The sequence below is a fragment of the Ceratotherium simum genome, chromosome 18 (assembly GCF_057802395.1).
Source record: "Ceratotherium simum simum isolate JZ-2026a chromosome 18, ASM5780239v1, whole genome shotgun sequence".
Lineage (NCBI taxonomy): Eukaryota > Metazoa > Chordata > Mammalia > Perissodactyla > Rhinocerotidae > Ceratotherium > Ceratotherium simum.
The window spans coordinates 56034325-56060533 of record NC_141917.1 but is presented as its reverse complement, the minus strand read 5'-3'; the positions used below and the strand labels follow the sequence as shown (position 1 = coordinate 56060533).

Sequence of the window (26209 nt, the reverse complement as noted above, 5' to 3'; positions counted from 1 at the left end):
GATCTGGGCACAGCTTTCTCTTTGGACGTAAAAACTAGGGTTCACACTGTGTCATAAGAAGGTAGGGATCAGAGGTCCTCCCTTCCCCCACCCTGCTGCCCCTCAGGGCCCAACACCAGACAATCAGTGTCCCAAGGACACCAGAGCCCAGGCCAGGCTGGGGGCTTCTGCCTCAGCTCTAAGGTGCAGAACAAGGCTCAGGGAGCATGGAGGCGGCTGGGGAGCCCCGGGCCCCCCGAGGGCTGCTCTGTTTACCCGCAGCTGCCCGCCCGCCTCTGATGCAACAGGCAGGCTCTGGTTACGTGAGGGCAGCAGCTGGAGCAGCTCTGGGAGCAGCCAGGGTGCCGCAGGAAGGGCCAGCCTGAGCTGAGCCCGCTGTGGCTGCCCCCCATGCACCCCACCTGCTGCCCCCTTCCACCACTGGGGCCCCTCCCCTGTTCCTGCCCCCATGTCACAACCCCATCACTCACACTCCCATGCCCCCTTCCCATTCCAGTCAATTCTATCTTCTATCACCCACACCATTCCCTATATTGGCCCCTTCTTTTTGCCTTTGCCCCTGTACCCTCCCGCATCACCAGCTGTGTTACCCCGCGTGGACCCCTGGCCCCCATCAGGGCCGTCAAGAGTCTTCTCAGATGAGGGGACACCCTGAGTTGCTGGAGTAAGAGGTTGGAGGGCAGAGGGGAATTTTGGGGGGAGAAAGGGGTGGAGAGGGCCAGAGAGGGTCCTGGGAAGGGGGCCAGGAAGACAGGGGAAGTGGGACAGGTGAGGGAAGAGGCAGGGGTGGGAGGGTGGGGAAGTGGAGAAGCCGCACCCCCAGTTCCCCCTCCTCCAGACCCTCTCCCACATTGCAGCAGGGGAAGGCGCTAAAGGACCTTCCATGGCAAGGACAGTGTGGTCCAGTGGGCAGGGCCTCAGGGTTAGCGAACCCTGGGTACCCATCCTCTCTCTGACTCCCAGTTGTTGTGTGACCTCAGGCCAGTCACTTCACCCCTCTGAGCCTGTTTGCTCATGTGAAAAGTGGTGACAATAGCAGCCCCTCCTCCAGGGGGGAGTGTTTCTAGGTCCACCTCCAATGACCCCTTCTCCAAAAGCCTTCCCTATCCCCCTTCCATTTGGGGTTCTTCCACCCCCACCCCTCCTTCCAGCCCAGCACTGACCCAGGGGGTTGGGGATGTCCGAGTCCAGTTCTGTGTCTATGTCTGAGGGGTGCTCCTCAGGGCCAGGCCCAGTGTGTGGCAGCACCAAAGGGGTGTCTCCATGGGCTTCTTGAAGACCTAGAGAGCTCTGGAAAGGGCCTGAGGGTGGAGAGGCATGAGGACCAAACTTGAGGCATCCGAAGGCCTCGCTAGGGGATATGGCAGGGCTAGGAAGGGGCTTCCCAGGGGCAGGACCCTCTGGGAGTGCAGAGCAGGCCTGAAATAAAAACCAGGACTTGGATCAGGGGAAAAGGACAAAAGCCAACTGAAGTCTCATTTCCGTCCTGACCACTGCAGACGAACCGGGGGCCAGTCACTGCCCTCTTGGCCTCCTTTTAACTCCATCCACAGATTTGAAGGAGTGGTTGGGGGCCACATTTCATGCAAGTTTGGGATCCCTTCCAAGCCACCCCCACCCTCGTCGGTGCTAGGCTCCTGCTTCAATGCCCCATGGCATGGGGAGGTCACTGCCTCTCTCCCAGCTGTCCACCTGTCTCTGGGGCTCTGCTGGGAGCAAGTCCTCGCTCAGGTGAGGAAGGGATGTGTCCGGCGAGTGTCCAAGAGCACGTGGGGGCAGATGCGAGGTCCTGCCGGGTAATCTGGCCTCGCGGAGCCTTTTAGTTCTCTCTCTGAAAAATGGGAGCGAGGGCATACGGGGTGAAAAAGGGCGGAGGGTCACAATGTGCCCACCAGGACCGGCCAGGTCTGCCTGCGGACGATGACCGCTCAGAGGCTGAACGCCCCGCGAACGCTTTGTCTCTTGCGCCCCCTGGCGGCACGCCAGGGCGCGGCGTCCTCTGGGCCGGAAGGCCGAGACGTGCATGCAAATGAGATGCAAATTAACCAGCGCCCCCGCGAGCCCCCGGACTCTGGGGTCGCGGGGGACCTGACAGCCCAGAGTTCTGTTTAGACCTGTTTGAGAGGGCTATTAGTCACTGGCTGAGGTCTCTTCCAGGGGCTTCTGGTGATGGGGAGCCCTACGGGGGTCTGGGGCTCCCCACCACTGCCCCCCGACCCCCAGCTCACAGCGCCTGGGATGTGGTATACAATTATCTCACTTAGCCGCCCGTCTGTCCAGGGTCTGAGCCCTGGAACCAGGGCTGGCCTGTCTTGCTCACCAGGGTGTCCCCTGGGTAGGGCCTCGTCCACAGACGGCAGTCAATGTTTGCTGGATAAATGGCTGCATGGTGGACAGGTGGAAGGACAGACGGACAGATGGACAAGGAGAGGTGCCTTCAGAGCAAGCGAGGAGAGGGACAGTGACTCTGTGGGGGCCACACACCAGTCAGGGCCTCAAATGGGGTGGGTCTCAGGCTCCTCCCTCCCCGCAAACTGAGCTGGGACAGTGGGGAGGCAGGATGGTGGCACAGAGGCCCCCTATACACCCTAGACAGAGAGAGAAAGGGCTGACCCCCGTTTCCTGGTGGTGCAAGGCAGTCCTTTCTCGACATCTCCTGTGTGCCTGAACCCTCTCCCAGGCCCTCAGGCCCCTCCACAGCCCTGACACCCCACCAGGACCTTCTCCATCACCCCTAGGATGCCCCTAGCCTTTGCCACCCCTCCCCCAACCACCTCACAATGCCAAACTGGGGGATCCCCCCAGAACAGTGGCGCTGGGACCCACCATGGCTATACCCAAAACAACTCCATTCTGACCTTCCTGATACATTTTGCTGGACACCACCTTGGCACACAGCTGGCCTTTGAGGTGTACAAACTGTGGACTCTGATCTCCCAGGCTTGGAATTTGCAGGGATCAGCGTGGGCTCTTCTGCAGGCAGCAGAAATGGACTCAAAGCAATTTTGTCAAATACAGTAATTTAGGGACTCATCAAACTAAAAATCTGAGATTTTCTGGTGTAGGGTACAGCTGGATCCAGGGCCCCATGCAATGTTCTCAGGTTTCTCCTTCCATCCGCCCAGCTCAACAACCCTGGTGGGAAGATGGTACCTTTCCCATGCTTCCAGCAAAATTCCCAGGGAAGACCTCTCATTGGGTCACACGCCCATCTCGAACCAGTCACTGTGACCTGGGAAACAAGGGGCTCTGATTGGCCAGTCAGGCCAGGGTCCCACATCCACCCCTGGAGTTAGAGGTGGCCTCTCCATATGGCCTGAGCCTAGACTGGGCATTTCTGCTCAGGGCATAATGCAGGCCAGGCAGGCAGGCCTATGAACGTCTGCCTCAGCCTGCAGAGAAGGTCCAATCCAGCCTTCCTTGTCCTGATGGAGAAATGGAGGACCAGAGGGGCACAGCGCACGTCACACAGCATGTCAGAGGCAGGGCGGGGACCAAACCAGGCCAGGGTCCCGCTTTCCTCTAGCTGTGTGACCTTGCGCAAGTCACGCCACCTCTCAGAGCCTCTTTCCCAATCTGTATTTAGGGGTGACATCTGCTTCACAGGGCTGTCTGAGGATGACAGGTGACCTTTGCAAAGCCCCCAGCACAGTGCTGGGCACATGGTGGGTGCATGATCGGGATTATCATGGTGGCAGTTATTGGTCTGAAGGGCTGTGGCCATGTCCATGGCTGATGGGGGCTAGTAAGAGTCCACGGGCAGCAAAGCCTCATCTCAGGACATTCACGTCTGGTCTGGAGTCTCTGGGCAGGAGCAGGAGAAATGCACTGGCCACATGCACTCAATCTTCAGTCCCTGTCAAGTCCCACAACGTTGTTCCAAGGACCCAGCTTTGGTCAGGCTGGGAGGAGAGGGTCAGGGCGCAGTCTGAGAGACCCCCAGGGCTGCAGGGTCACCCTGATGCGGCAGCATCTGAGGCAGGCTGGGCGGGGCTGGGGGAAGAAGTGAAACCTGGGGGTTAGAGGGTCCCAGTGTGATTCCTGGCACTTCCCATCAAGGGCGGTGACCTGCCTCGCCTCTGAGGCTGTTTCCTCTTCTGTAAAACGGGGCTGTGTGTTGGGCCCTGGGAGCGCAGAGGCAGGTGAGATTGGAGGCCGGGGGAGGCCAGTACTTGACCCTGTGAAGGTCATCACCGACCCCAGGGGGAACAGCATTGGGGAAAAGTAGGGGTGGAAGGCTCTGAGTAGGGGTGGGGTGCAGGGTCTGTAGGGACAAAAGCGGGATCAGGAGGCACAGAGCATCTTGTTCCGAGGGGGCACAGCAGTGGAAGGACAGCAGTTGACCCAGGGTGTGCGGAGGGCAGCAGGGTAATATCCTTGAGGCGTGAGGGTGGGAGCGACCAGGGTGCAGGGGAGGGGATGGGGGGTAGGGGAGACGGGACAGGCCCAGGGCTGGCGGGCCGCATCGTGTGTGGCACTAGGGTGGACTGCTGACACCCTCGGCAGCTCCTCCCGCTCCAGGCCCTCCCAGATGCCCACCAGGTGGTCCCATAGCCTGCAGTTCCTCACCACCCCTGGGCCCAGAGCTACGCCCGGCCCAGAGCAGGGGCCCAATAAACACTCTCTGACCACACACACGTCAACTCTGGTGCCTCTTGGCCTCGGGGGCTGCTGCTCTGGGGGTGGGAGGGTCCCGTCTGCACCCACGCCTCCCCGACCCTCTGAGAGGGCATCCACAGCACAGAGCACAGAGCACAGCACAGAGCTGTGATGACAGCACATGGGCAGGGGGCTCGGAGCGCTACACAAGCCAGGGCTCACTAAGTCTCTTGGGCACCCTGGACCTGCAGGGTTCTGCCCTGCACGGGCACAGAATAACAATACTCCAGGCCTTTCTTGGAGTCATGCTCTCCTTACAGGGTCAACCACACCTCCCAGGACTGACAGCCTCCTGCAGTCCTCTCCCATCCCGTCCTGGGCTGGGCACGTCACTGGCCTTGACCAATGGGACATACGCAAATGTGAAGCAAGCAGAGGCTGGATGAGCACGTATGCACTGGGTGCCCGGCCACCAGGAGAAGCCCAGGGTGGCTTGCTGGAGAGGCCACAGGGAAGAGAACTGGACCCCCACAGCCAACAGCACTGGTCAAGGGCCAGATGTGTGAGTGAGGCCACCTCTGACTATCCGGTCCCTTCGAGCTCTGACTAGTGCCACATGAGTGGCCTCCAGGTGAGACCAGCAGAACTGCCCAGCCCAAATCACAGAATCCTGAGCAGGCAATGACTGATGGTATACACCATTAAGTTTGGGGACAGCTTGTCACGCAGCAGTAGCTGACTGCTGAAACACACATCACTGTATGCAGCAGCACCATCTCTGCTGCCAGATGAGCCACTCTGGCAGAAGGGAAAAGCAGAGACCAGAGAGGGGGAGGGACTTGTTCAGGGTCACACGGCAGGGTCATTGGTGAAGCGAGGATTCCAGAGCTGGATGGGTAACCGTCATGCCGGGCTCTGCCTGAGAATGTGTGTGGGTGAAGCAAGCAGCTGGCATGTGGCAGGGCAGGGGAAACGTGGGCTCCCCTCTCTGTCTTGGGGAGCTCCTTGGGATGGGACAGGGCCTGTGGCCTGGATAAGGGGCAGGAAGATGGGAGAGAGAACATGAAGGAGATGGGTTGACAACTGCCTGAGCAGCAGAGGGCACAAAGTCCCCCCACCCTGCAGCCTTCCACTGATGAAACCGTCCTACAAGCCCAGCGAGAAAGCCCAAGTGGTTAGACAAGCCGGTCCTTCTTGAACGCTGAGAGGGTGGGTTAGTTCAGAGCATGGAGCACAGGGAGGCTCGCGGCCTCACTCGGCACTGACCTGGGTTAGAGGGGCCGAAGCACCTCCAAGTCTCTTCTGGGATCAGGTCGAGGAGGGTGGGGGCGGTTCCTCGGGGCTGGAACAAAACATGTGCAGCATCCATGAGGCCGAGGTCAGAGGCCGTGAGGCCTGTTCAGCTAGGCTGGAGTGTGGGTTTGGGCACCCTCTGGTCCCCTAAGACCCCTGGCTTCAGCCCTCAGGGCATCCTCTGGAAAAATGGGACCAGCCACCCACTACAGAGGTCATGGCTGGGACTCATGCAGCACTGGGCGCTTCAAACCTAAAGGGCTTGTAAAGGGAGGCATTAGCAGCACCTCAAGCTGCTACTAGCATCTTTTAGAAGCATGTTACATTTTCCCAACAGCAGGCACAAGCAGGGCGTTTGAAAGCACTTGGGAAACGGTGAGTTGAAAGTAAATAGCCATAACTTTTTGACGCCCTACTGTGTGCAGAGCGCTGTACAAGGCGCTTTACACAGTGAACTCTGGTTCTGATGCTGTCACCACCCCAGGCAGAGCGGCCAGAGCCAGATGGTCACTGAATGCAAATGAACCCAGATGAACCTTGTCACGCCACCCTCAGAGGGAAGACTGGTACACATCCATTCCTACACATTCTCAAGGTGTTTTTTTTGTTTTTGTTTTTGTTTTTGTGAGGAAGATCAGCCCTGAGCTGACATCCATGCCAATCCTCCTCTTTTTGCTGAGGAAGACCAGCCCTGAGCTAACATCCGTGCCCATCTTCCTCTTTAAGTGGGATGCCGCCACAGCATGGCTTGACAAGCAGTGCGTCGGTGCACGCCCAGGATCCGAACCCGGGCAGCCAGCAGCGGAGCACATGCACTTAACCGCTCCGCCACAGGGCCAGCCCCTCAAGGTGTGTTTGTTTTTGAGTTCTTGTGTCTCATATCTCAGAAACAGCACCACAGGTTTTTATCCCCTTCTCAATGCCCGGTGGGAGACAGGCCTGCCAAAACCCAAACCACAGGAGCCAGACGCAGCTCAAGGTAGAGCTAGGCTTACAGCACATGCACCTGTGTTCAAACTCGTTTATTAAGTTATAATGAAAACAGAAACAAAGAGTTACTTCTCCAAAAACTCTCTCCCCAGTGTGCAAGGACTGTAAGTGCTTTTCATTTCAGACCATCTGGTCCTCAGCTCAAAGCCTCCTTCAGCTCCAGGCACCCTTCCCTGCTGCCGGCGAGGCCCACCTCCCTGACCCCGTCTCCCCCACCCCAACCACACCCACCTCCTAGATGTTCCTGCACCGCACCTAGCTCACCAGACCCAGGGCCTAACCCTCACCACTGCCCACCCAAACACCGTCCTGGTCATAACGTCTGCACGTGCGTGGTTCAGGCCTCTACTCACACCACCGCTGCCTCTCAGAGAGGCCCCACATCCCTCTTCCTCCTTCACACGTCTGAAATGCCTGTCTGTTCCATGTTTACCTGCTTGCTGCGTGTCCCCCTGAGAGACCATGAACACACCTGTTTCGGTCACTGCTGTGTCCCCAGTGCCCAGCCCAGGGCCGGGCACAGAGCAGAGCTCAGGACCTGGGTGCTGAGTGACTGAACCCCTGGGGGCCAACTCTCCCACCACAGATGCCCAAGAACAAGAGAAGTCACCAGACACTGTGAGACAAAGGAAGGAGCAAGAAGCAGCAGTTCCTGGCTGAGCGGCAAAGGTCCTTACAGTGAGGAGGCTGAGAGCAGCAGGGGCAGGCGGTCCAAGGAGCTACCTGTGGCCCTGGGTGGCGGCGTTCATGTGGTCCCGGATGCTGATGGCCTGTTTCAGGAGACCCTCCACACTGCGGAAGTAGACGCTGCTGTCAACAAGGTTCTTCACGGCGCTGAAAGGGGAGGATGGACCTGGTCGGTGCCACCCTGCCTCCCCCGCCCTCCTGGTGCCCGCAGGTGTCTCCCACCACCAGAGCTCGGCGGGAGCCCTGCACAGGCTGGGCGCTCAGCAGGCACCTCAGGGATTCTGTGGGGCTCCCTGAGTGCTCACCATGGGCTCCAAGTTTAGACCTCCCTGCTTCACCTAGATGACATCATGCAACAGAGTGCGCGATGGCTAGACGCAACCTTCCCTTCACCACTGCTAGACCATCTACCACTCTGAAGGAGCAGTCAGCATGCAAAGATGGCCTCAAACATATCCTGCTTCCCTCTTAGATAACATACTCCTGCCCCCAAAGGAAGCTGGTTAACTTGACTGTGAAACGCTCTGGAGGTGAGTTTAGATGGCACCAGGATAACACATCGCCAGCTGGGGGCACTACTGCAAAGATGCGTGAGCCCTGTGTTGGAGCCACGCTGAAGACCGGCTAATGCAAACGTCCCTTCCAGCTGGACTGGGGGCCTGGCTAATGCCAGATAGTCGCCGGGCAATGGCATCTACAATAAAAATAGAAGTGTCGTTTTAAAGTCCTTCTATTAAAGACAAAAAAATCACTCCCATTTGTTATCAGTCAGGGACCTGCTTGAAAATGGCCACTAGATCAAGGGGGGAGGGGGGGACACGTTGGCTGTCACCCACTCTGTGAACTTGCTCATCTCAACACCAGCATGTGCAGACAGCTTTTCTGGCGCTTGATGGCCCACCTCGAAAACAAGCTCTCCAATATAAGCTCACTGTTGAATAGTTTACCCCAACCAACCTATCACTGTGACATCTTTCAGTTCTACACCAACCATTAACATTGAGTAAGGCATTTCAAACAACTAAAAGATAAGGGCTCTTTCATGTCTGTAAAGGAAAACACGGGTCTTCTAGCATTAAAGAAATTCACATCTCCCTAAAGAGAATGCTCACAGCACATTGGCCTCCTGCCTAGCCCAGCACAGTCCAGAGGAACTTTCTGGAACATGACGTTCTTTATCCACTGACATGGCTGCTCAGCACTTGAATTGTGGCTAGTAAAACCAAGGAGCTGAATCTTTCACCTTATTTCATTTTAAGGCATTAAAATTTTAAATGTGAACAGCCACCTGTGGCCCGGGGCTCCCACAGTGCAGCTAGAGAAACCAGGAGAAAGTACAGACTTGGACACGTCCTTCCTTGAACCTGGGCCTTGCTGATGAGCTCACGGCTGTCCAGGAGCTGTTCAGCAGCCAAAAGAGAGACACTCCTATTTCTTTCCTACTCTTCCTTCAGCTAAGGAAGGTGTCTAGGACCACCATCCTTAGAAAGACACCATGTGTCCAGGTCACCCCCAGGCCCAGTGGAGGGGCCAAGGCTGCTGATGGCAGAACACCCAGCTCAGTGCCACCGGCAGTGGGACTTTCTGTCTAGGAACCTTTACCCACACAACCACACAGCAAGAGGCGAGCAAACCCCATGGTGCCACAGATGAGAATTGCTAGGGAGTGTCCAGCCTCCACCATAACGACCCACAGCCCAAGGTGGAGGCAATCGGCACTTCTAAATAAAGTCGCCAAACTCCTGAGGTAAACGGACCAGCCAGGGCATTAAATACAGTCATGGGGAACGAACAGAAGGGCAGGAGGCCAGGCTGGCAAAGCTGCAGTAATAGAAAGAAGATCAGCTACTGCTTCTTACTGGCAGGCACATCTTTCCCTTGGGAAAAATCAAAACAATCTGAAGATTTTGAGAAAGTTAAACAAACAAAAATAAATGGTATACCCATGTTCACAGTAGCTTTATTCACGATAGCTAAAATATAGAAGCAACCCAAGTGTCCATCGACAGATGAATGGATAAACACAACTTGGTCCATCTATACAATGGAATATTATTCAGTTTTAAAAGGGAAGGAAATTCTGACACACACTACAGCATGGATGAACCTTGAGGACACTATGCTCAGTGAAATAAGCCAGACACAAAAGCACAAATACTGCACAATCCCACTTATATGAGGTCCCTAGAGGAGGCAGATTCACAGAAAGTAGAACGGGGGTGCCAGGGGCTGGGGTGGGGGGAGGGAAGTTAGCATTTAATGGGGACAGAGTTTCAGTTTGGGAAGATGAAGAGTTCTGCAGATGGATGGTGGGGTTGGTTGCACAACATTATGAATGTGTTTAATACCACTGAACTGTACACTTAAAAGTGGTTAAGATGATAAATTTTATGTTTATATATTTTACCACAATAAAAAAAATTGGAAAGAAATAATTAAAAATAAACAGCCATATTAGCGCTTTGGCTTGGCCCCCAGCTGCCATCCACCCCAGTGGCCTGTCTGTGGTCCTGGCTGTGAGTGGGAAATGCCAGCCCCTCAAGGTGCCGGCTCCCTGCCCCCTGGCACCCCCTGAATACTTATCACCGCTTCCTCTGATAGATAGGGAGGGGCTCAGTGCAGGGAAGAAGCCTGCCAGAGGCACTCAGGGCTGGGGCAAGTGGTGAGAAGCACAAGCCTGGGGTGGAACCCACCGTGCAGCCAGGGGAGGTGAGATCCACATGCCTCCACTCTGATGGGTTTGGAAGGGTAGGGCTCACTGGACAGCTGGCTGGGGTGCCCTGAATGTCCCAGCCCAGGAGGCTGGGACACAGTGTGGAGGCTGTGGTGCTCACCTGCAGGCATACTCCACTGTGTAGATGGCTCCCTGGCTCTGCTCCTCCCACCGCTGCATGTCAGCCTGTTGGGACGGGAAGTGCTTTTAGCAGGGAGGGCTGCCACCAGGAAGGCTGTCCTCCGAGCTTCCTGGGATGGAGCACCCGATCACCGATCACCATGGCCACAGAGACTGGCCCCCTCCAGCCCCTGACCTTTCCTCCTGCAACTCCCCTCCCTCACCAGTCAGGCTTTCTGTGAATACCTGGCCACCACACCTCAGGGCATTTGCACTGGCTATTTCTTCTGCCTGGCATGCCCTTCTCTCCAGTCTTTGCACGGCTGCCTCCTCACCACACAGGTCACAACTACCACAGATGCTGCTGTCCTCTCCTTCAAAATCTGCCCCAGATCTGTCTACCCAAGGCCCCAGTGTGACTCAACGACCACATGCCTCCTTGCTGATGTCCCGACTTGGACTCCTGCGCCAACAGCCCCTGCTCCACACTGCAGGCCCCAGCTCATGAAGTGTGGACCCTAGGGGAGGTGGAAGGTAGGGGCAGGCGAGGCTCACCTTGTGCTGGGCCAGCTCAGGCAGAGAGCGGCGCACGTGCTCCTGCAGGCGATACAGGGCCACGGACGGCTCATTGGCTAGGACATAGACGCTCTCGGTAAATTTGTCGGTGACTGGATCCAGGATTGACAGTCGGCCAGTCGGTGGGGTAAGGGGGGTACACAGGAACAGGGAGGACAAAGGGACAAAGCATCAGATTCCTGATTCATCAACCCAGGAGTCCAGCCAGAGCAGAGAGCGGTGTCCAGTGTCTCCCCCAGCAGCTGGGTCGCCTGTGGCCCCGGTGATGGATTGAAGGAGATGGTCACAGCAGGGCCAAACACCTCCCACTGGGAGTCACAGAAGGATCTCAATTGCAATCACGTTAATGCACCCAGTGAATGATCTCTCCCCTCCCAGATCCACTTGTAGTGGACACCAGTGCCACCTGCTCAGATCCCCTCGCATTCCTTTTACCCCAGTGACTTCTTCTGAGATTTTTCTTCAGAGGATGCCCACCAGTTACAGGACCTGAAAATACCTGAAAGTTTACACCCCTGGATGGCCGTCTGCCATGACTGACTATGGAGGGGTATGAAAACCCACATCCCGAGCTGTGTGTCAGAGCCGGGACTCATCCCCCTGAGCTCCCCTCCGGGTTCAGGCTGAGGCCTCCCTCGTGGAATTTTACCTGAGGTCGCCCCTTGCTCAGCCTCCTTCCTAGCCCTATCTTGTTTCCCCGTCTCCTGGTAAGTTAATTACACACAAATCCTCATCCCAGCGTCTGCGTCAACAAACGGCATTCCCAGCCAGCTGGTCATCCACACCCTCCCATCCAAGAGCAGATCCTGCTGGTTCAGCCACAAAACAAAGCCCAAATCTCACTCATTCTTACCACTACACTGTCCCCACTGGTCCACCTCCCACCTGGATGCCAGATTCAGCTCCTCCCTGGTCTCCCTGCTTCCCCTCCTGCCAACAGTCTGATCTCCACACTTCAGATGGAGTGAACTCCTAATGAACACATCAGATATGTCCCTTCCTTGCTGGAAACCCTCCCACGGCTCCCATCAGCCAGAGAATAAAATCCACCTACCTTACCATGGTCCAGAAGGCCCTGTATGTTTTGCCTGCTGTTGACTTCCCTGCCCGCCTCGCCCAATGGCCTCCTGGCTTATTCCTTGGACACTCTCAGCACTATACAAAAGAACTTTCTGAGATGATGGAAAGATTCCATAATCTATACTGTCCAGTATGGTAGCCAGTAACCACATGTGGCTACGGAGCATTTGAAATGTGACTAATGTGACTCAGATATCAAATTTTAATTTTACCTAATTTTAATTAATTTAAATACCCATAAATACTATGACCAGCAGCTACTGTGTTGCAGCACAGCGCTGAACACCTTGCCACCTAAGGGCCTTTGCACCTGCTTTTCCTGCCACTGACACACCCTCCCCCCACTGGCTTCTTTTCATCCTTCATGTCTCAGCTCAAATGTCACCTCCTGGGGAAGGCCTTCCCTGATCACCAAGCTTAATCAGATGTCCCTTTCACCTCATTCTGAACCTCAGCACCTTGTTCGTTTCTCTCATACTTAAATTCTCATTCTTTATTAGGTTACATGTTTAGAGGAAAAAAATGTATAGCTTGGCTTGGTGAGGGCAAGGGCTTCTCTGAGCCTGTTTCCTCATTTGTAAAAATGGGAATGATAACAGTGTCCACCTCGAGTTTTCTAGAGAGATGGACCCTGGCTATTGCCCAGCACAGTGGTTGGCAAGAAGGAGAACCCTGGTGTGTCTGGGAGTCAAGGGAGGCTGTGCATGAATCTGTCCAGCCTGGGTCTGTCCAGCTCACTGCTGTGCCCTGAGTGGGGCAGGTCCGAGCCTGCCACCTCCAAACTCCATGTCCTCTTACCCTCTTAGGCTTCCTGGTTTTGAATTGGGCGTAGTAATACCTTACACCTCACAGTGTTGTTACAAAGGAGGTGGAATTCAATGTACTTGAGCCCTCTAAATAATTAACTAAAAATAAGGCACACAGTAAAATAACTAAAACTTCTATGATTCAAAAACAGTGGGGTCAGCCCAATGGCGCACGCGTTAAGCGCTCACGCTCCGCTTCAGCAGCCGGGCTTCTCAGGTTCAGACCCTGGGTGCGCACAGAGGCACGGCTTGTGGAGCCATGCTGTGGCGGCATCCCATATAAAAAGCAGAGGAAGATGGGCACAGATGCTAGCCCAGGGCCAATCTTCCTGAAAAAAGGGGAGGATTGGCAATGGATGTTAGCTCAGGGCTGATCTTCCTCACACACACAAAAAAACTTTGTGGCATTTTGTAATTTGTAACTATGTGATTTACAAATATTTGATAAGTCATTGTAAACATACACAAATGGGTAAACATATAGGAAGCAATACACCCAGCGACTGCCACGCCCCAGGCGTTCTTCCAATGCATTACAAATATCGGATTACCGATTTCTCACAACAATCCTATGGGGGGTCGGGAGGGAGACTATTATACTCCCCATTTTAAGATGACAAAACTGAGGCACCAAGACTTTCTAAAGGTTTCAAAACTAGTCAGCGGCCAAGCCAGGATTCGATGGCAGTTCAATCACAGCCCCGCACGCTCCCTCCGCGCCTTTGCCCCTTCCCGCCCTCTGTCAGGTCGCGAGTTCCTGGCCCCTCCGTCCCTGTCGGGGCCCCGCACCACCTTTCTTCCCCTTGAGCTGCATCTCCGGTTCCTCCATAGCGACACCGTCCCTATTCCGAGGACCGGAACCAGAAGTCTGGGGTGGGGAAGGCTGCCTAAACCTTCCCCTGCAAAACCGGACCCTGCACTGCCTCAGTTCCGGTAACCAGTTGGCTTGCCCTCCCCGCTGCCTACAGAAGAAGGGACGTGAGTGAGTGGGGGAGGAGCCACACCAAGAGGCGGGTGAGGAGGAGGCGGAGACCCCCTGAAGCTCCAGGAGGGACACCTAGGCGGGGTAGGGGTAAGGGCGCCCTCGTTTCCCGAACCCCCTTTCCCGGGAGCAGACGAAATGGGGAACACTCCACACAGTGCCTCATTCGGGCCATACAGACGCCCTTGTTGTACCCTCCTTCTGCCACCAAATTCCTGCACATGCTCATGAGCCCCCAAGACTGTAGAAGGGACATTGTTATCGGCGGGGGCGGGAATGGTGTCACCCCTTTAAATCCCAAACGCCCCGCCTGCGTCCCTCCCGCTTCCGGACTGGAGAGGGCCCCGCCCATCCGCCCGAAGGTGGAGCTGATTGGCTCCCCCTGGAAAGACCTGTGGGCGGAGCTGAGGATGTGGGAGGACAGTGGCAGTGAAATCCTCCGAGGTCCCGCCCACCCCTCTCGATCCGGTGGGGCTCCCTTCTGAGCTGTGCGGACAAGAACGCGCAGGCGCAACTGCATTGCTCGGGCCCCAGCGGAAACCATGCCCCTTCTCCAAAACTTAAAGGGCCAGAAGCAGTGCTTAACGCTCAGGCTCTTCCGCACTTTTGGGGGGTGGGGGTGCGCAGGCGCAGTGGGGGAGCTCTTGGGTTGGGGTAGCGGTTGCGTATCAAGTTGCTCTCTGTCCTGGCAGAAAAAGACGAGGCGCTGCGGGTCCAGGCTCCAGCTTGCTCTCCCATACATCAGTTGGAGGAGTAAAGTTCGTGAATTGGGCCCCCAAGTTTTGGGGGACCCGGGCTTGCTGCGCGGAGTGACAGAGGCGGCTCCTGGGAGGTGAGTGGACCTCCTGGATCGGTTTGGGAGAGGGGGATGGGATGGGACCAGTCACATCTTTGTTGAGCCGTCACTCATCCTGGGGACCCTCCACGAAAAAAAATAACTACAGAGAACATTTACCAAGCTCTGCCCGTGTATCAGGCCCCCTGATCAGCTATTTACAGACATGATTTCTTTTAGACCTCATTTCCCCGTTTTATTAATGAGGAAACTGAGTCTCAGAGTAGTTAAGTCATGTGTCCAAGTCCTCACAGCCTGTAAGTGGATGGATTCGAACCTGCTAGCTGCCCCCGAGGCCGGGGCTTTTAGGCCCTGTATGTTATATGTGCCCTGGTGGTGAAGAGGAGTGGGCCTTAAAAGCAGTTGAACTCTGGTTTAATTTCCCCGGCTGAGGCGGTTTACCCACCCTCACTGTGCAAGGCCAGGTATGCAATCAGTGCCTACTTAATAAGAGCTGTTGATAATTATTGCTATCTCTCCCCTTTTGACGTTTCCCCCTAGCTTCCCCCATGGAGCCCACCCAGCCTGCAGAGGACCTCAGCCTGACCCAGCAGCCCCCCACGCCAGAATTTGGGGACCCTGAAGACCCTGGGGATGAGGCCCCCGACGGCTCGGACACTGTAGTCCTCAGTCTCTTCCCCTGCACCCCGGAGCCTGGGAATCCTGAACCCGATGCTGGCGCCTCCTCCCCTCAGGGTAGGATACTGTCCTTGGACTCCAGCCTCTGGGATGTGCAGGTGGTGGACTGTCAGGCCCAAGATGGGGCTTCTGTCTTGATGGCCCACTGCCTAGTCCCTGTCTTCCCTCTCCACCCAGTGAGGCGTTGCTTATTTGTTTTTGTTTTTTTATTGTGGTAAAATCCACATGACATAAATGTTACCATTTTAACCAGAATTGCATACAATTCAGTGGCAGTAAGTACATTCACAATGTTGTGTAACTCCCACCTCTATCTATAATTCAAGAATATTTCGTCACCCCCAAAAAGGAAATCCCACACCCATTAAGCAGTCACTTCCCATCCCCTTCTCCCCTAAGTCCCTGGCAACCATGAATCTGTTTTCTGTCTCTGTGGATTTGCCTGTTCTGGACGTTTCATATACATGGAATCACACACTATATGGCCTTTTGTGTCTGGCTTCTCTTACTCAGCACGTGGTTTTTGAGGTGCATCCACATTGTAACATGTCAGTGCTTCATTCCTTTTCATGGCTGAGTACTAGTCCACTTTGTGGATGGACCGCATTTTGTTTATTCATTCATCCATTGATAGACACTTGGGTTATTCCCCTTTGGGCGATTGTGACTAGTGCTGCTGTGAACACTTGTGTACGAGTTTTCATCTGAACACCTGATTTCAACTCTTGGGGTAGATACCTAGGAGTGGAATTTCTGGGTCAGTTGGTAATTCTGTGTTTAACTTATTGTGGGTCTGAAGATTTCTTTTGACTGGAGTCGTTGACTATGTCTAATTCCGTCCTCCCTGCTGTTCCCTCTGTGTAGAATGCTCTTCCCACACCTCTTCCCAGGGCTGGTTTCTTCAACTAGCTGAGCTCGGTTAGTGTCACCTCCTCGGAGCAGACCTCCCTGACCACCTTGTCTAAATGGAGTCACTGCCTGCCCTCCCTTCTTGCCACCTCCTCCTACCTGCTTTTCCTTTCTCTTGAACATTGTTTCAGCTTGAGCTTTCGTTCTGTTTCTCTGTTTCTGTCTGACTCCCTCACTTGTCCATGGGCCCCTTGAGGGCAGGGACTTGGTCTCGTTTGCCCAGGAGATTGCCAGGCACGGAGGAGAAATGCACACCCTGGGTATCTGGGAGAGTGGAATGAGTGGATGGTGGGGTCAGGCACTGTCTTTGGCAGCTCGAAGCCCCCAGGTTCTGGCCTGAAGCCCCAGAGACATATGCTGGGGGAAACTGAGGCCTTTCCTCTCTCTCAGCAGGCAGCTCCCTGAAGCACTCCACGACCCTCACCAACCGGCAGAGGGGGAACGAGGTCTCAGCCCTGCCGGCCACCCTGGACTGTGAGTGGGCCCCTGGTCCCCAAGGGGAGAAGGGGTGGTGGAGTGGCAGGGGCTGAGAGGAGCAACTTCGGACAGGGGGTAAACCGAGGCACAGAGCGCAGGGAGGGGTGAGTGGGTGAGGACCTACCTCTCTCTGGCCCCCAGCCCTGTCCATCCACCAGCTCGCAGCCCAGGGGGAGCTGAGCCAGCTGAAGGAGCATCTGAGGAAAGGTGTGTCCACACGCGTGCGCTGGCATGTCCGTGCCTGTCTGACCACGCATGTGTGTGTGCATGTAGGTGCTGACATGACCTGTCTCCACATGTGTTGGAGCATGTCCATGTGTGTGCATCTACGTGTGCGCTTCCCCCCATGTTTGACCCCAGCCACCCACCCCGTCCCACTCCCACAGCCTTGGGGAGAGTGGGCAGGGGTCAGCCCAGTGGTACCACCCCCCCTCCTGCCAGGTGACAACCTCATCAACAAGCCGGACGAGCGCGGCTTCACTCCCCTCATCTGGGCCTCGGCCTTTGGAGAAATCGAGACTGTCCGCTTCTTGCTCGAGTGGGTGCGTCCCAGCCCAGCTGGGGGCTTCCCAGGGACTCGGGCGGGCCGGGGTCTCGGCTGAGTCTGCTGGTGCTATGTCTGTAAGATGGGGCTGCCGTGGGGACACCAGGATGCCAGGCAATGCCCTCACCCCTCCCATCACCACTTCCTCTGCCCTCCCTTCTGTCGCTGCCCCTTCTGTTCTCCCCAGGGTGCCGATCCCCACATCCTGGCCAAGGAGCGGGAGAGCGCGCTGTCACTGGCCAGCACAGGTGGCTACACGGACATCGTGGGGCTGCTACTTGAGCGTGACGTGGACATCAACATCTACGACTGGGTGAGGTGCCACCCCCCACTGCCCTGGGCACCTTGCAGGGTACCAGGGTTGCTCTGGGGTGCTGAGAATGCAAGACAGACCCATCCCCAAGCCTCACAGAGCTCCCAGTTTTGGGCGGGGAGCCAACACATAAACAGTCAGCTGAGATGTAGTGAATAACACTGTGATGGCAGGCGCACAGGCAGCTGCAAGAGCCCAGAGGCAGCCTGCACAACCAAAGGAGGTCAGGGAGGGCTTCCTGGAAGAAGGAGTATCTAAGCTGAGACCCAAAGGAGGAGTTAGATGGGCAGGTGATGAGCAGGAGAAGGAACGACATTAAATTGGAGGGTGCAGGGTGTTGTGAGAGGCTGGAAAAGATAGTGTTGGTTGCCCCTGCCCCTGCCCCTGACAGAATGGAGGGACGCCACTGCTGTACGCCGTGCGTGGGAACCATGTAAAGTGCGTCGAGGCCTTGCTGGGTGAGTGGGAGTAGAGGCTGGCCCTGCAGGTGTCCTGAGGGCCCGGGAGGGGTCCAAGCTCTGTGTGAACAGCTCTTGGATAGATGGTCACTGTCTGCTTTTCTCAGAGGATTGATGTGGGGACAGGAGGTGGGAGGACAGCACGGGGGTCTGGCTGACTGGTTCAAGCACTCCTCAGGGACCCTGGACGTGGGGATTCTATTGGCCACATTCTTCGGAGAGCTCAGGCTCTGTCCAAGACCACACAGACAACTGGCATATGTGTGGCTGCATCGCTGGGGGGCGGTCACTGGGCCTCCTGAATCCCCGTACCCCCTCTAGGCTCCCAGCCCTCCTGTAGCACCTGCTTTGTTTTGCAGCCCGAGGAGCTGATCTCACCACAGAGGCCGACTCCGGCTACACCCCAATGGACCTCGCTGTGGCCCTGGGATACCGGAAAGGTCGGCCTGAGACACATGGGGCCGTGACAGGGGGCTGGAGGCAGGGTGACCACAGAGGGACATCTCTGTCACGGGACATCCCCCTCGGATGTCAGATGCTGGCAGAGAGAATGTTTGTGTTAGCAGATGTCAAGTGCCACGATGTACCTGGCCTGGGCGTGTCCCAGTCTCAGCTCTCGGGGCTCCCCGGGGTTTGGGGGCAGGAGGCCCAAAGCAGCCCTGGCCCAGCCCCAGGATGGGTGGAGGTCAGGGAGGGCTTCCTGGGGTCCCAGGGGAGGGAGGACAGTCTAGGCTAGAGGAACAGTGCACTCGGAGGCCTGGCAGGGTGAGGACGCTGAGAGAGAGGGGCAGGGCCACAGCCTCTCCGTGGCAGGAGCTGCGTGTGATCAGGGCCCATAGGCAGACCCCAGTTTGATTCTCCACTTCCCCCTTCAGCTTCCCCATCCATAAAAAGGGGATATCCTAACAGACCTGACCCCCTGGGGTCGTGGGGGGATTGAGGGCTTGGGAAATTTTCCCCCTCCCTTCAGTGAGTTTTATTCCATTTGGGACAGAAATCATTCCTCACAGCCCCTCTTATCTTTTCATAAAAATCACAATTCACCAATTGTGTTTGGTAAGGAATATTTTTATGCCTCTGAAAAACCTCCAAAAACGCGTTTTTTATAAACTTAGGGGAAGTTGAGGTTCCTGGGGTGGGGGCCTCCGTCTTCCCAGCTGTGCTCTGGGAGGGGCATGGATTTCCTCGTGTGTGAAGTGAGTCCTCCATCCAGGTCCCGAGGCTGGGAGGCCCCAGTTCACCCCCCAGGGGAGGGTCCAGGTCAGCCTATGCCTCCACAGCCCCCAGTCAGTCCCTGGCCCACCTTCTTGTCCTGTTTCCAGTGCAGCAGGCGATCGAGAACCACATCCTTAAACTCTTCCAGAGCAACCTGGTGCCCACCGATCCCGAGTGAGGGCTGTCTGCAGGGGACTCAGACACTCAGGGAACAAAACGGTCGACCCAGAGCTGGGGGAACCCAGAACTGGCTTCAAAGGCAGCTCCTGGACAGACGGTGGGAGGGGGCCCTCCCCAAGAGGAGCCAATAAACCTGTGCAGAACTTGAAGGGCTTTGCTGTGCTTCCCCAAGGGCTTCCTGGAGGAGGTGGTGGCCCAGTGGGCTCATACCTTCTCCCCCAGTACCCGCAGGTGGTAGATGACCACACGGCCAAAAAAGTCAGTAGCATTCTCAAACGTCACCTTCAGCCGGTCCACCTCAGCAGCCGGCACAGGGAAGGTGTGAGCGCGGGCAGTCAAGGGAAACAGGTGGCTTGTCGTTTCCTACCTACCAGCCCTCACCCAGTCCCAGTCCAGACACTACCAATGTGCTGGCCGGCCCAGCATGGTGTGGGCCCCTCTGAGGCTCTCACACAGAACAGGTTATCATCAGCGCATTTTACAGATGAAGCAGTGGAAAACTAGAGGCCACTTGCTCAAGGTGATATGCCAGGGCCCACAGCTTTCAGAGGCACAGACCACCCCACCCCAGAGGCTGGGGCAGGATATCTGAAGTGAGTTGTTGTCCTCCGGGTAGAAGTCCACAATCTTGCTGAGAGCCTCACTCCCTTGGGAACCTGCAGTGGAAAAAGGGGCAGACTGTGAGGCCAGGGTGCCGCCCCCAAAGCCCCATCTTCCAGGCCCTTCCAGTACCTTCCAGGCAGCCCCGGCGACTGGAGAAGCCCCCCTGGAACTGGATCTGCAGCTGGGAGACACGGACTCGCTGGGGAAACTCCAGTATCACCCACTGGGAGGGGCCCTGGAAGCAGATAGGAAACTGAGGCCACAGGTCACTCCAGGCTAAGAGCCCTGCTATACCTGTCTCTCTCATTCACACAGTCAACTGGCACAGTTAGCGCACGTTCTCTCCTTGGCCAACCCAACTGTGCCCAGCTGAGGTGCCCCAAAGTTCTCAAGGCACCCTGGACCCCTAGATCTGATTCGCACGACGGGTGGAGAGTCTAGGGAGAGGTGCCTCACCTGGTCCGAGTTCCAGCATGTCTCCTCGTCCTGGTCGAACAGGTGCTTCTTTCCAAACTGCCGCGTGTTGCGATTCAGCACCGAACTCACCCTGGTAGCACCAGAATCAGGGCGAGGAGAGGGGCTGAGCCCAGCGCCGAGGACCCGCCCACCACCAGCTCCACCCACCCCGGGTTCTGTCCTCCAGAGGCTCAACCCCAGGCTGCGAGCCCCGCCCGCCACTGCCCGGCCCCGCCAGGCTCTCACCTGCTCAGCGTCTCTGGACAAACCAAAGAGTGGGTCATCTCGGCTCCACAAGGCCTCGAAGGTCTGAGTTGGGATCAGCCCGGGTTCAAATCCCGGCGGCACCGCAGCCACAGCGGCGCGACCTTATCCACGCCTGAGTCTGCTCGTCCTCACCTAGAACACGGGGCAAGAACCATCAGCGCCCCGCCACTCCAGTCCTGAATGTCGCCTTGATGACCCCCTTGCCAGAAAAATTGGGGGATTCGGGGTAACTGCCAATGGTCAGGGGACGGGCCTTTCACAGAAGGTCCATGGAAGGAAAACAGGTTCCCGTGGGTTTGGGGGGCGGTCCCTCCCTCTCCGAACCTCAGTTTCTCTGCGAAGAGCTCGGGAAACCACGAGCTGCACCCGGAACCGCGTGGACACCGCGCAGGCGCACTGAGACTCAGGCGCGCTCCGGAGCGGGGTTTGATTCGAGCCCAGCCCTTCCGTGCCCGCCTCTTAAAGGGCCCGCGCCCAGCGATTGAGTTTCCCCTTGGAGCTGGAGGACTGGCACCGAAAGGAATTGCGTGCGGGACGCTGTCCTTTCGTGCCCGCAGGCATAGATCACTGGTTTTGGAGTCCGAGAGACTCCCTATAATGATGTCTTCCTACTTGGGGAAGTCTGCCGAGTCCATACCCTAACTGCTAATGCCGACTGGGAACCCCTGCACCTCACTGCCTCCCAGAGGCCAAAGGAAGAATTGAGAAAGAGGCCAAGTAGTTGCCAGTATAGGGAGTCATCATCAGCCCTCTGCGTCTTGGCTTAGACTCCAAAACTATCTTCCCAGTAAATGCTGCCTGGAACATCAAAGAAGGCTTCTTGGAGGAGGGGGCATATGAGATGGGTTTTTTAGGATGAAAAGGAGTTTGCGCAGCCAAATTACACAAAGCCTCAGGTACCAAGCTAAAGATTTGGTTCATTGATTCACTAAACACCTCCTGCCATCCCCTACTGCCCAGCCTTGTGCTGGGTAATGCTAGGGACAGTGAGAGGCCTCAGATCCAGCCCTGTACCTGAGAAGGCCCCTGTTTGGGCAAGACAGAGCTAGACACAGATACTGCAGCCCCATGGGGCCAGGGCTGAGTCAGAGGGAGAGAGAGGGCTGGGAGAGCAGGGGCTCTCCTTGGAGGGAGGGCTTCCTGGGAGAGGGGGTATTGTGCCTGCACCTTAATGGTGGGCAAGATTCACCAGGGTGACAAAAATTGGGAGGAGAGGGGGTTCCAGGCAGGGAGAACAGCATAAGCAAAGGCCTGGTTGGGTGAAAGACCATGAATTTGAATAAGATATGTGGAGCCAGATCCTGCTGGGCCTGGAGCCCTCACGGAAGGTGCATGAGAAAGGTGGGGCGGCATCCGATTTGCGTGAATGGAGGGCTCTGAGATGGAGTGCCCACTGGCAGGAGGCTGTGGTCTTGGCTTGAGCTGAATGGTCTGGGATCCAGCCTCTTTCTTCAAGGGCTGGGGGAATCGTCCTCCTGGCATCCTACTAGCTTCTGCCCAAGCTCACCCCCGGAGAGCGGGAGTGGGGGCTGTCTGGGAAACTGGGACACCAGCGGAAAGGCTGCCCCATCAGCCCCTGCCTGCCAGGACTTCTTGCATTCAGTCATGGTCTAGTGCCATCGACACCCGGCTCTGCTGGTCTCAGGGCTGTGGCGGAGGGTGGCAGGAAACACCTCTCTACCCCCAGAGGAAGTTAGGAAGAGCATGGACCCTGAGAAACCATGGGGCCACTCACTGGCTGTGTGACATTGGACAAGCATCTTGACCTCTCTAAGCCTCAGTTTCCTCATCTGTGAAATGAAGGGAATTCTATTTATAAGACTGTTGGAGAATTCAGTGGGCTCTTCGGGTTGACACATAACAACAGTGGCTGACCTTTGTTGAGAGCCCACCCTGTGTTTGACTTGAAGCCTCGTTTTGTCTCCATCCACTGGCTCATTAAACCTGCTGTGCTGGTCTGTGTCACCTCTATTGTACAGCTGAGGATATAGCCACTCGGCCAAGGTCCTGAGGATATGCATGGCCCCAGGGGCCCCCACACCACTCCTGGTCTTGGCATGGAGCCGTCTTGCCCACTGGGATGAGGCCAGCTCTCGTACCCTCTTCCTGCCTCCTCACCCCACTGGCGCCTGGGCATGAAAGAGACTCCTGTTTCTCCAGGGAATTAGCAGCTCTAAGCTCCCAGCAGGGCAGCCAAAAGTGGTCCATTCATTTGCCTGAGTGAGGAGAGACCAGGCACTCCCTCCCCCCTCACCCCAGGAGATGGGGCAGAGGGAGCTCGAGAAGAGCCAGGAGCTGCAACTCTCTTTTCCTGAGGGAAACTGAGGCACAGAAAAGCAAAATCATTTGGCTAAGGTCACCCAGAGGGACTGGGATTCAAACCCCAGTCTACTCTGGAGTTCCCTCCACTAAAATGAGTTCTGCATTTTTCAGGAGAGGAAATGGAGGCTCAGAGAGGTCAGGGATTTGAAGCCACACAACAAATATGGGTCAGCGGGGACTCTCTCTGGGGAGGCAGCCCCACCCATGGCAGAAAACAGGTCCCACTTCCCAGGAGTTTGCCATCCCGGAGCAAGGCAGAGAAAGGCCCTCAGATAGCTTTGAGCCTCGGTTTCCCACTGAAGAATAGATGTAACGGAGAGTATGCAGGGGTAGGTGTGACAGGGTCTCTCAGCCGGCAGCCTCTTATGGGGCAGCTCCAGGTCTGATTTATCTGCTGGGGTTGCCTGGGTCCAGCAGGATCTGGCTCAGAGTAGGCGGACACTCACTTGGTGCCAGCTGGACTTGTGGGTCCTGGTAGAGTGGGAGCCTGGCACCTGGGTAAGTGGAGGTGACAGTGGGAATGCGAGGAGGTAGCCAGTTGTGAAGGGACTGAGGTGAACTCTTGTGAGAACACCTGAGGCCAAGACTGGGTGTGCTGGTTGGTGAGCATGAATGGCTGTGAGTGTGGCCCCAGGAGGACTATATGTCTCCTTATTGTTGACATGGTGCCAAGCGATTGTGGTTGGGTGCTGGTTGTCTGTGGGTGTGCCCCCGGCTATAAACATGGTTGGGTGTGAACAACATGAGGCAAATGTGGGCTGTTTGTGGCTGTCAGGAAGGCTAAGGTGCAGTGAGTGTGAACAGCAGTGGGTGTGTTTCAGTGTGAAGGGACTCTAGGTGTGGCTGGGCTCACAGCTGTGAGTTTGTGCAGAGGTATGACTTGTGTGTGGCCAGGTGAGGTTGTGGCCTGTGTGACTTATACGTGGCCTTGCTGGGTGGTGGTGTATCTGAGCTGCCTGTGCTGTCACTGTGTCTGGGATGTGACTGTGTGTCGTTTTTTGGTGACACTGTGTGTAACAAATGGGAATGTGATTGCACGTGCCGTGTCTGTGTGTCACCTTGGGTATGTTGAGAGGCACTTTGGGGGACACTGTCCGCCCCTGAGACCCAGCTCTCCTGGAAGGTCCAGCCTCCCCACTCCTGCTCTGGCTCACCAGCCCCCTCCCTTGCTCCCTCCCCGCATTGGTGGAAGCCCCTGTCCCGGGCCCCAATGTGGGGGGGACAAAGAAGGCACTCCGGCCTTGGGGAGGCGGGGTGGGGGGCTTGCCCAATCCCACTGCAGGCCTATAAATAGCTCTTTGAGCCCAGCACATTCCCAGGCAAGGTTGCCTCATTTGAGCCCCCCGGCAACAGCCCGCCCCTGGGGCCCAGGCCAGCCCCTCTAAGCTCAGCCCTGGCAGCGGCCAGGGGGGCCAGGGGGTGGGGAGGAGGGGGCAGTGGAGGGGTGGGGAGGAGGGGGCAGTGGAGGGGTGGGAAGAATTGGGGTTGGGGGTAAGCTTGGCTCTGAGGCCACAGACTTGGGCTCCCACTTGGCCCCTAACCACACTGTGCAACCTCAGGCAGGTGGTCCCGTCCCCCTAAGCCTCAATTTCCACAGTTGGAAAATGGGCAGCAGCTCCCATCCTGTGTATTTACCTCCCATTTCATTCTCCCAGCAACCTCGTAAGGTGGGGACTCTTAATTATCCCTGTTTTGGGTGGGGAAACCGAGGCACAGAAAGATGAAATGGCTAGCCCAGAATCACTCTGTTAGTGTGGCAGAGCCGGGTTTTGAACTCTGGACTTCTGGAGGTCAAGCCGCTTGGCTCCCATGCACATCACACAGCCACACTCAGACCCCCATCACCCACCACTGCTGCCACCACCACACCCCTCACACCAGCCTGTCACCTGCAGACACTCATATCAGTGTGATCCCGGACCTCCATTCCTCCTCTGTGGCGAGGAGTTGGACAATAAGCATAGCTCTCCAGTGTGTCACTCTGGCCCCGAGGGTCACCACCAGACCAGCAGGTTGAGTCCACACACACAAGATGCTGACAGATATGGAGGACTATGGCGACCCTGCTCTGTGGCCTTCCCTCACTCCCATACCCTCTTTGGTAATTTTGCAGAAACAATCTTGTCCCCTGCTTGTCTGTGCCCCCACCAGACTGACAGCCCCCCACCCAGAGATGTGCAAACATACACACACACACACACACACACACACACACAGATGCAGGACACTGGGTGGAGCACACTATCCTCCGCCAGGGGCAGCCTCTTCTCAGCTGAGAGACTAAGACAAGGGAAGGAAGGTGGGGGAAGAGGCTCACCTCTTTAAGCTTTAGTCCCCTCTCACTGCCATTTTTCATTGTGGTAAAATACACAGAACATAAAACTTACCATTTTAAAGTGTACAATTCAGTGGCATTAAGTCTCTCTTCATATTATTGTACACCATCACCTCTATCTAGTTCTAGAACATTTTCATCATCCCCAAAGGAAACCCCGTCCCCATTAGGGGTCACTCCTCATCCCCTCCTCCAGCCCCTGGCAACCACCAATCTACTTTCTGCCTCTGGATTAGTCTCTTCTGAACATTTTGTATAAATGGGATCACACACTATGTGGCCTTTTGTGTCTGGCTTCTTTCACTTAGCATGATGTTTTTTGAGGTTCATCCATGTTGTAGCGTGTATCAGTGCTTCAGTCCTTTTTATGGCTGCATAATATTCCATCGTGTGGATCTAGGCCTTTTACAATTGGGGTTTCCCTGCAAAGATACCCACAAGCCACCTGCTCAAAGCAAAAGTATTCCTGTGACAACAGTACCTGCTCCACAGCAGGCGCTCCATAAATGCTGATTGGACAAAGGAATGAATGAATGAAGACACATGTGGCTGGAGCCAGTGGAAACAGCTCTGGGGTGTGACACACCTGGGCTCTGACTCCGTGAGTTTCTTTTTTTTTAAATTTTATTTATTTGTTTTCCCCCCAAAGCCCCAGTAGATTGTTGTATGTCATAGCTGCACATCCTTCTAGTTGCTGTATGTGGGACGCGGCCTCAGCATGGCCGGAGAAGCAGTGCGTTGGTGCACGCCTGGGATCCGAACCCCCGGCCGCCAGTAGTGGAGCATGCGCCCTTAACCGCTAAGCCAGGG

The 26209-nt window shown here is 56.2% G+C and overlaps 3 protein-coding genes across 15 annotated transcripts; 1 reads left to right on the top strand and 2 right to left on the bottom strand.

Moving 5' to 3' along the window:
• Positions 1 to 3562: 3562 nt before the first annotated feature.
• BORCS8 (BLOC-1 related complex subunit 8) lies at positions 3563 to 13761 on the bottom strand. 3 transcript variants are annotated; one of them, XM_087443451.1, is made up of 6 exons: positions 13657 to 13761; positions 10958 to 11070; positions 10404 to 10468; positions 7606 to 7716; positions 5866 to 5941; positions 3563 to 4012 (listed from the first exon to the last, which is right to left on the bottom strand). In XM_087443451.1, the coding sequence occupies exons 1-5, from the start codon at positions 13691 to 13693 to the stop codon at positions 5908 to 5910; spliced, it is 360 nt and encodes a 119-aa protein (XP_087299577.1). In that variant the 5' UTR covers positions 13694 to 13761; the 3' UTR covers positions 3563 to 4012; positions 5866 to 5907. The 3 variants fall into 3 exon arrangements, with proteins under 3 accessions (XP_087299577.1, XP_004422980.1, XP_087299578.1); XM_004422923.3 differs by having other exon boundaries at positions 3563 to 3993; XM_087443452.1 differs by lacking the exon at positions 3563 to 4012 and having other exon boundaries at positions 7560 to 7716.
• An 81-nt stretch (positions 13762 to 13842) lies between these two features.
• RFXANK (regulatory factor X associated ankyrin containing protein) lies at positions 13843 to 19565 on the top strand. 9 transcript variants are annotated; one of them, XM_004422920.3, is made up of 9 exons: positions 14269 to 14678; positions 15183 to 15377; positions 16620 to 16703; positions 16848 to 16913; positions 17148 to 17248; positions 17438 to 17563; positions 17955 to 18021; positions 18381 to 18461; positions 19344 to 19565. In XM_004422920.3, exons 2-9 carry the CDS (start codon positions 15191 to 15193, stop codon positions 19412 to 19414), a joined length of 783 nt encoding a protein of 260 aa, XP_004422977.1. In that variant the 5' UTR covers positions 14269 to 14678; positions 15183 to 15190; the 3' UTR covers positions 19415 to 19565. The 9 variants fall into 9 exon arrangements, with proteins under 9 accessions (XP_087299568.1, XP_087299569.1, XP_087299567.1 ...); XM_014781703.2 differs by having other exon boundaries at positions 14270 to 14678; positions 16623 to 16703; XM_087443442.1 differs by lacking the exon at positions 19344 to 19565 and adding an exon at positions 13843 to 13936 and having other exon boundaries at positions 14539 to 14678; positions 16848 to 17248; positions 18381 to 19069.
• Positions 19069 to 21279, bottom strand: NR2C2AP (nuclear receptor 2C2 associated protein). Of its 3 annotated transcripts, XM_004422922.3 has the most exons (6): positions 21067 to 21257; positions 20722 to 20874; positions 20476 to 20566; positions 20149 to 20254; positions 20005 to 20072; positions 19069 to 19737 (listed from the first exon to the last, which is right to left on the bottom strand). In XM_004422922.3, the coding sequence occupies exons 2-6, from the start codon at positions 20757 to 20759 to the stop codon at positions 19621 to 19623; spliced, it is 420 nt and encodes a 139-aa protein (XP_004422979.1). In that variant the 5' UTR covers positions 20760 to 20874; positions 21067 to 21257; the 3' UTR covers positions 19069 to 19620. The 3 variants fall into 3 exon arrangements, with proteins under 3 accessions (XP_004422979.1, XP_014637191.1, XP_014637190.1); XM_014781705.2 differs by having other exon boundaries at positions 19628 to 20072; positions 21067 to 21279; XM_014781704.2 differs by lacking the exon at positions 21067 to 21257 and having other exon boundaries at positions 19628 to 20072; positions 20722 to 21060.
• Positions 21280 to 26209: the final 4930 nt, after the last annotated feature.

Bases quoted from the DNA above. Each gene is read 5' to 3' on its own strand.
- BORCS8 (XM_087443451.1), bottom strand. From the start codon at position 13,693: ATGGAGGAACCGGAGATGCAGCTCAAGGGGAAGAAAG. The intron at 11,071-13,656 runs GTGGTGCGGGGC...TCCTGGATCCAG, and splicing joins GCAGCTCAAGGGGAAGAAAG to TCACCGACAAATTTACCGAG. The intron at 5,942-7,605 runs GTAGCTCCTTGG...GTTTTGTTCCAG, and splicing joins GCCGCCACCCAGGGCCACAG to CCCCGAGGAACCGCCCCCAC.
- RFXANK (XM_087443442.1), top strand. From the start codon at position 15,191: ATGGAGCCCACCCAGCCTGCAGAGGACCTCAGCCTGACCCAGCAGCCC. The intron at 15,378-16,619 runs GTAGGATACTGT...CCTCTCTCTCAG, and splicing joins TGGCGCCTCCTCCCCTCAGG to CAGGCAGCTCCCTGAAGCAC. The intron at 17,249-17,437 runs GTGCGTCCCAGC...TGTTCTCCCCAG, and splicing joins TCCGCTTCTTGCTCGAGTGG to GGTGCCGATCCCCACATCCT.
- NR2C2AP (XM_014781705.2), bottom strand. From the start codon at position 20,759: ATGACCCACTCTTTGGTTTGTCCAGAGACGCTGAGCAG. The intron at 20,567-20,721 runs GTGAGAGCCTGG...TGGTGCTACCAG, and splicing joins TGTCCAGAGACGCTGAGCAG to GGTGAGTTCGGTGCTGAATC. The intron at 20,073-20,148 runs GTACTGGAAGGG...TTTCCACTGCAG, and splicing joins TCGCCGGGGCTGCCTGGAAG to GTTCCCAAGGGAGTGAGGCT.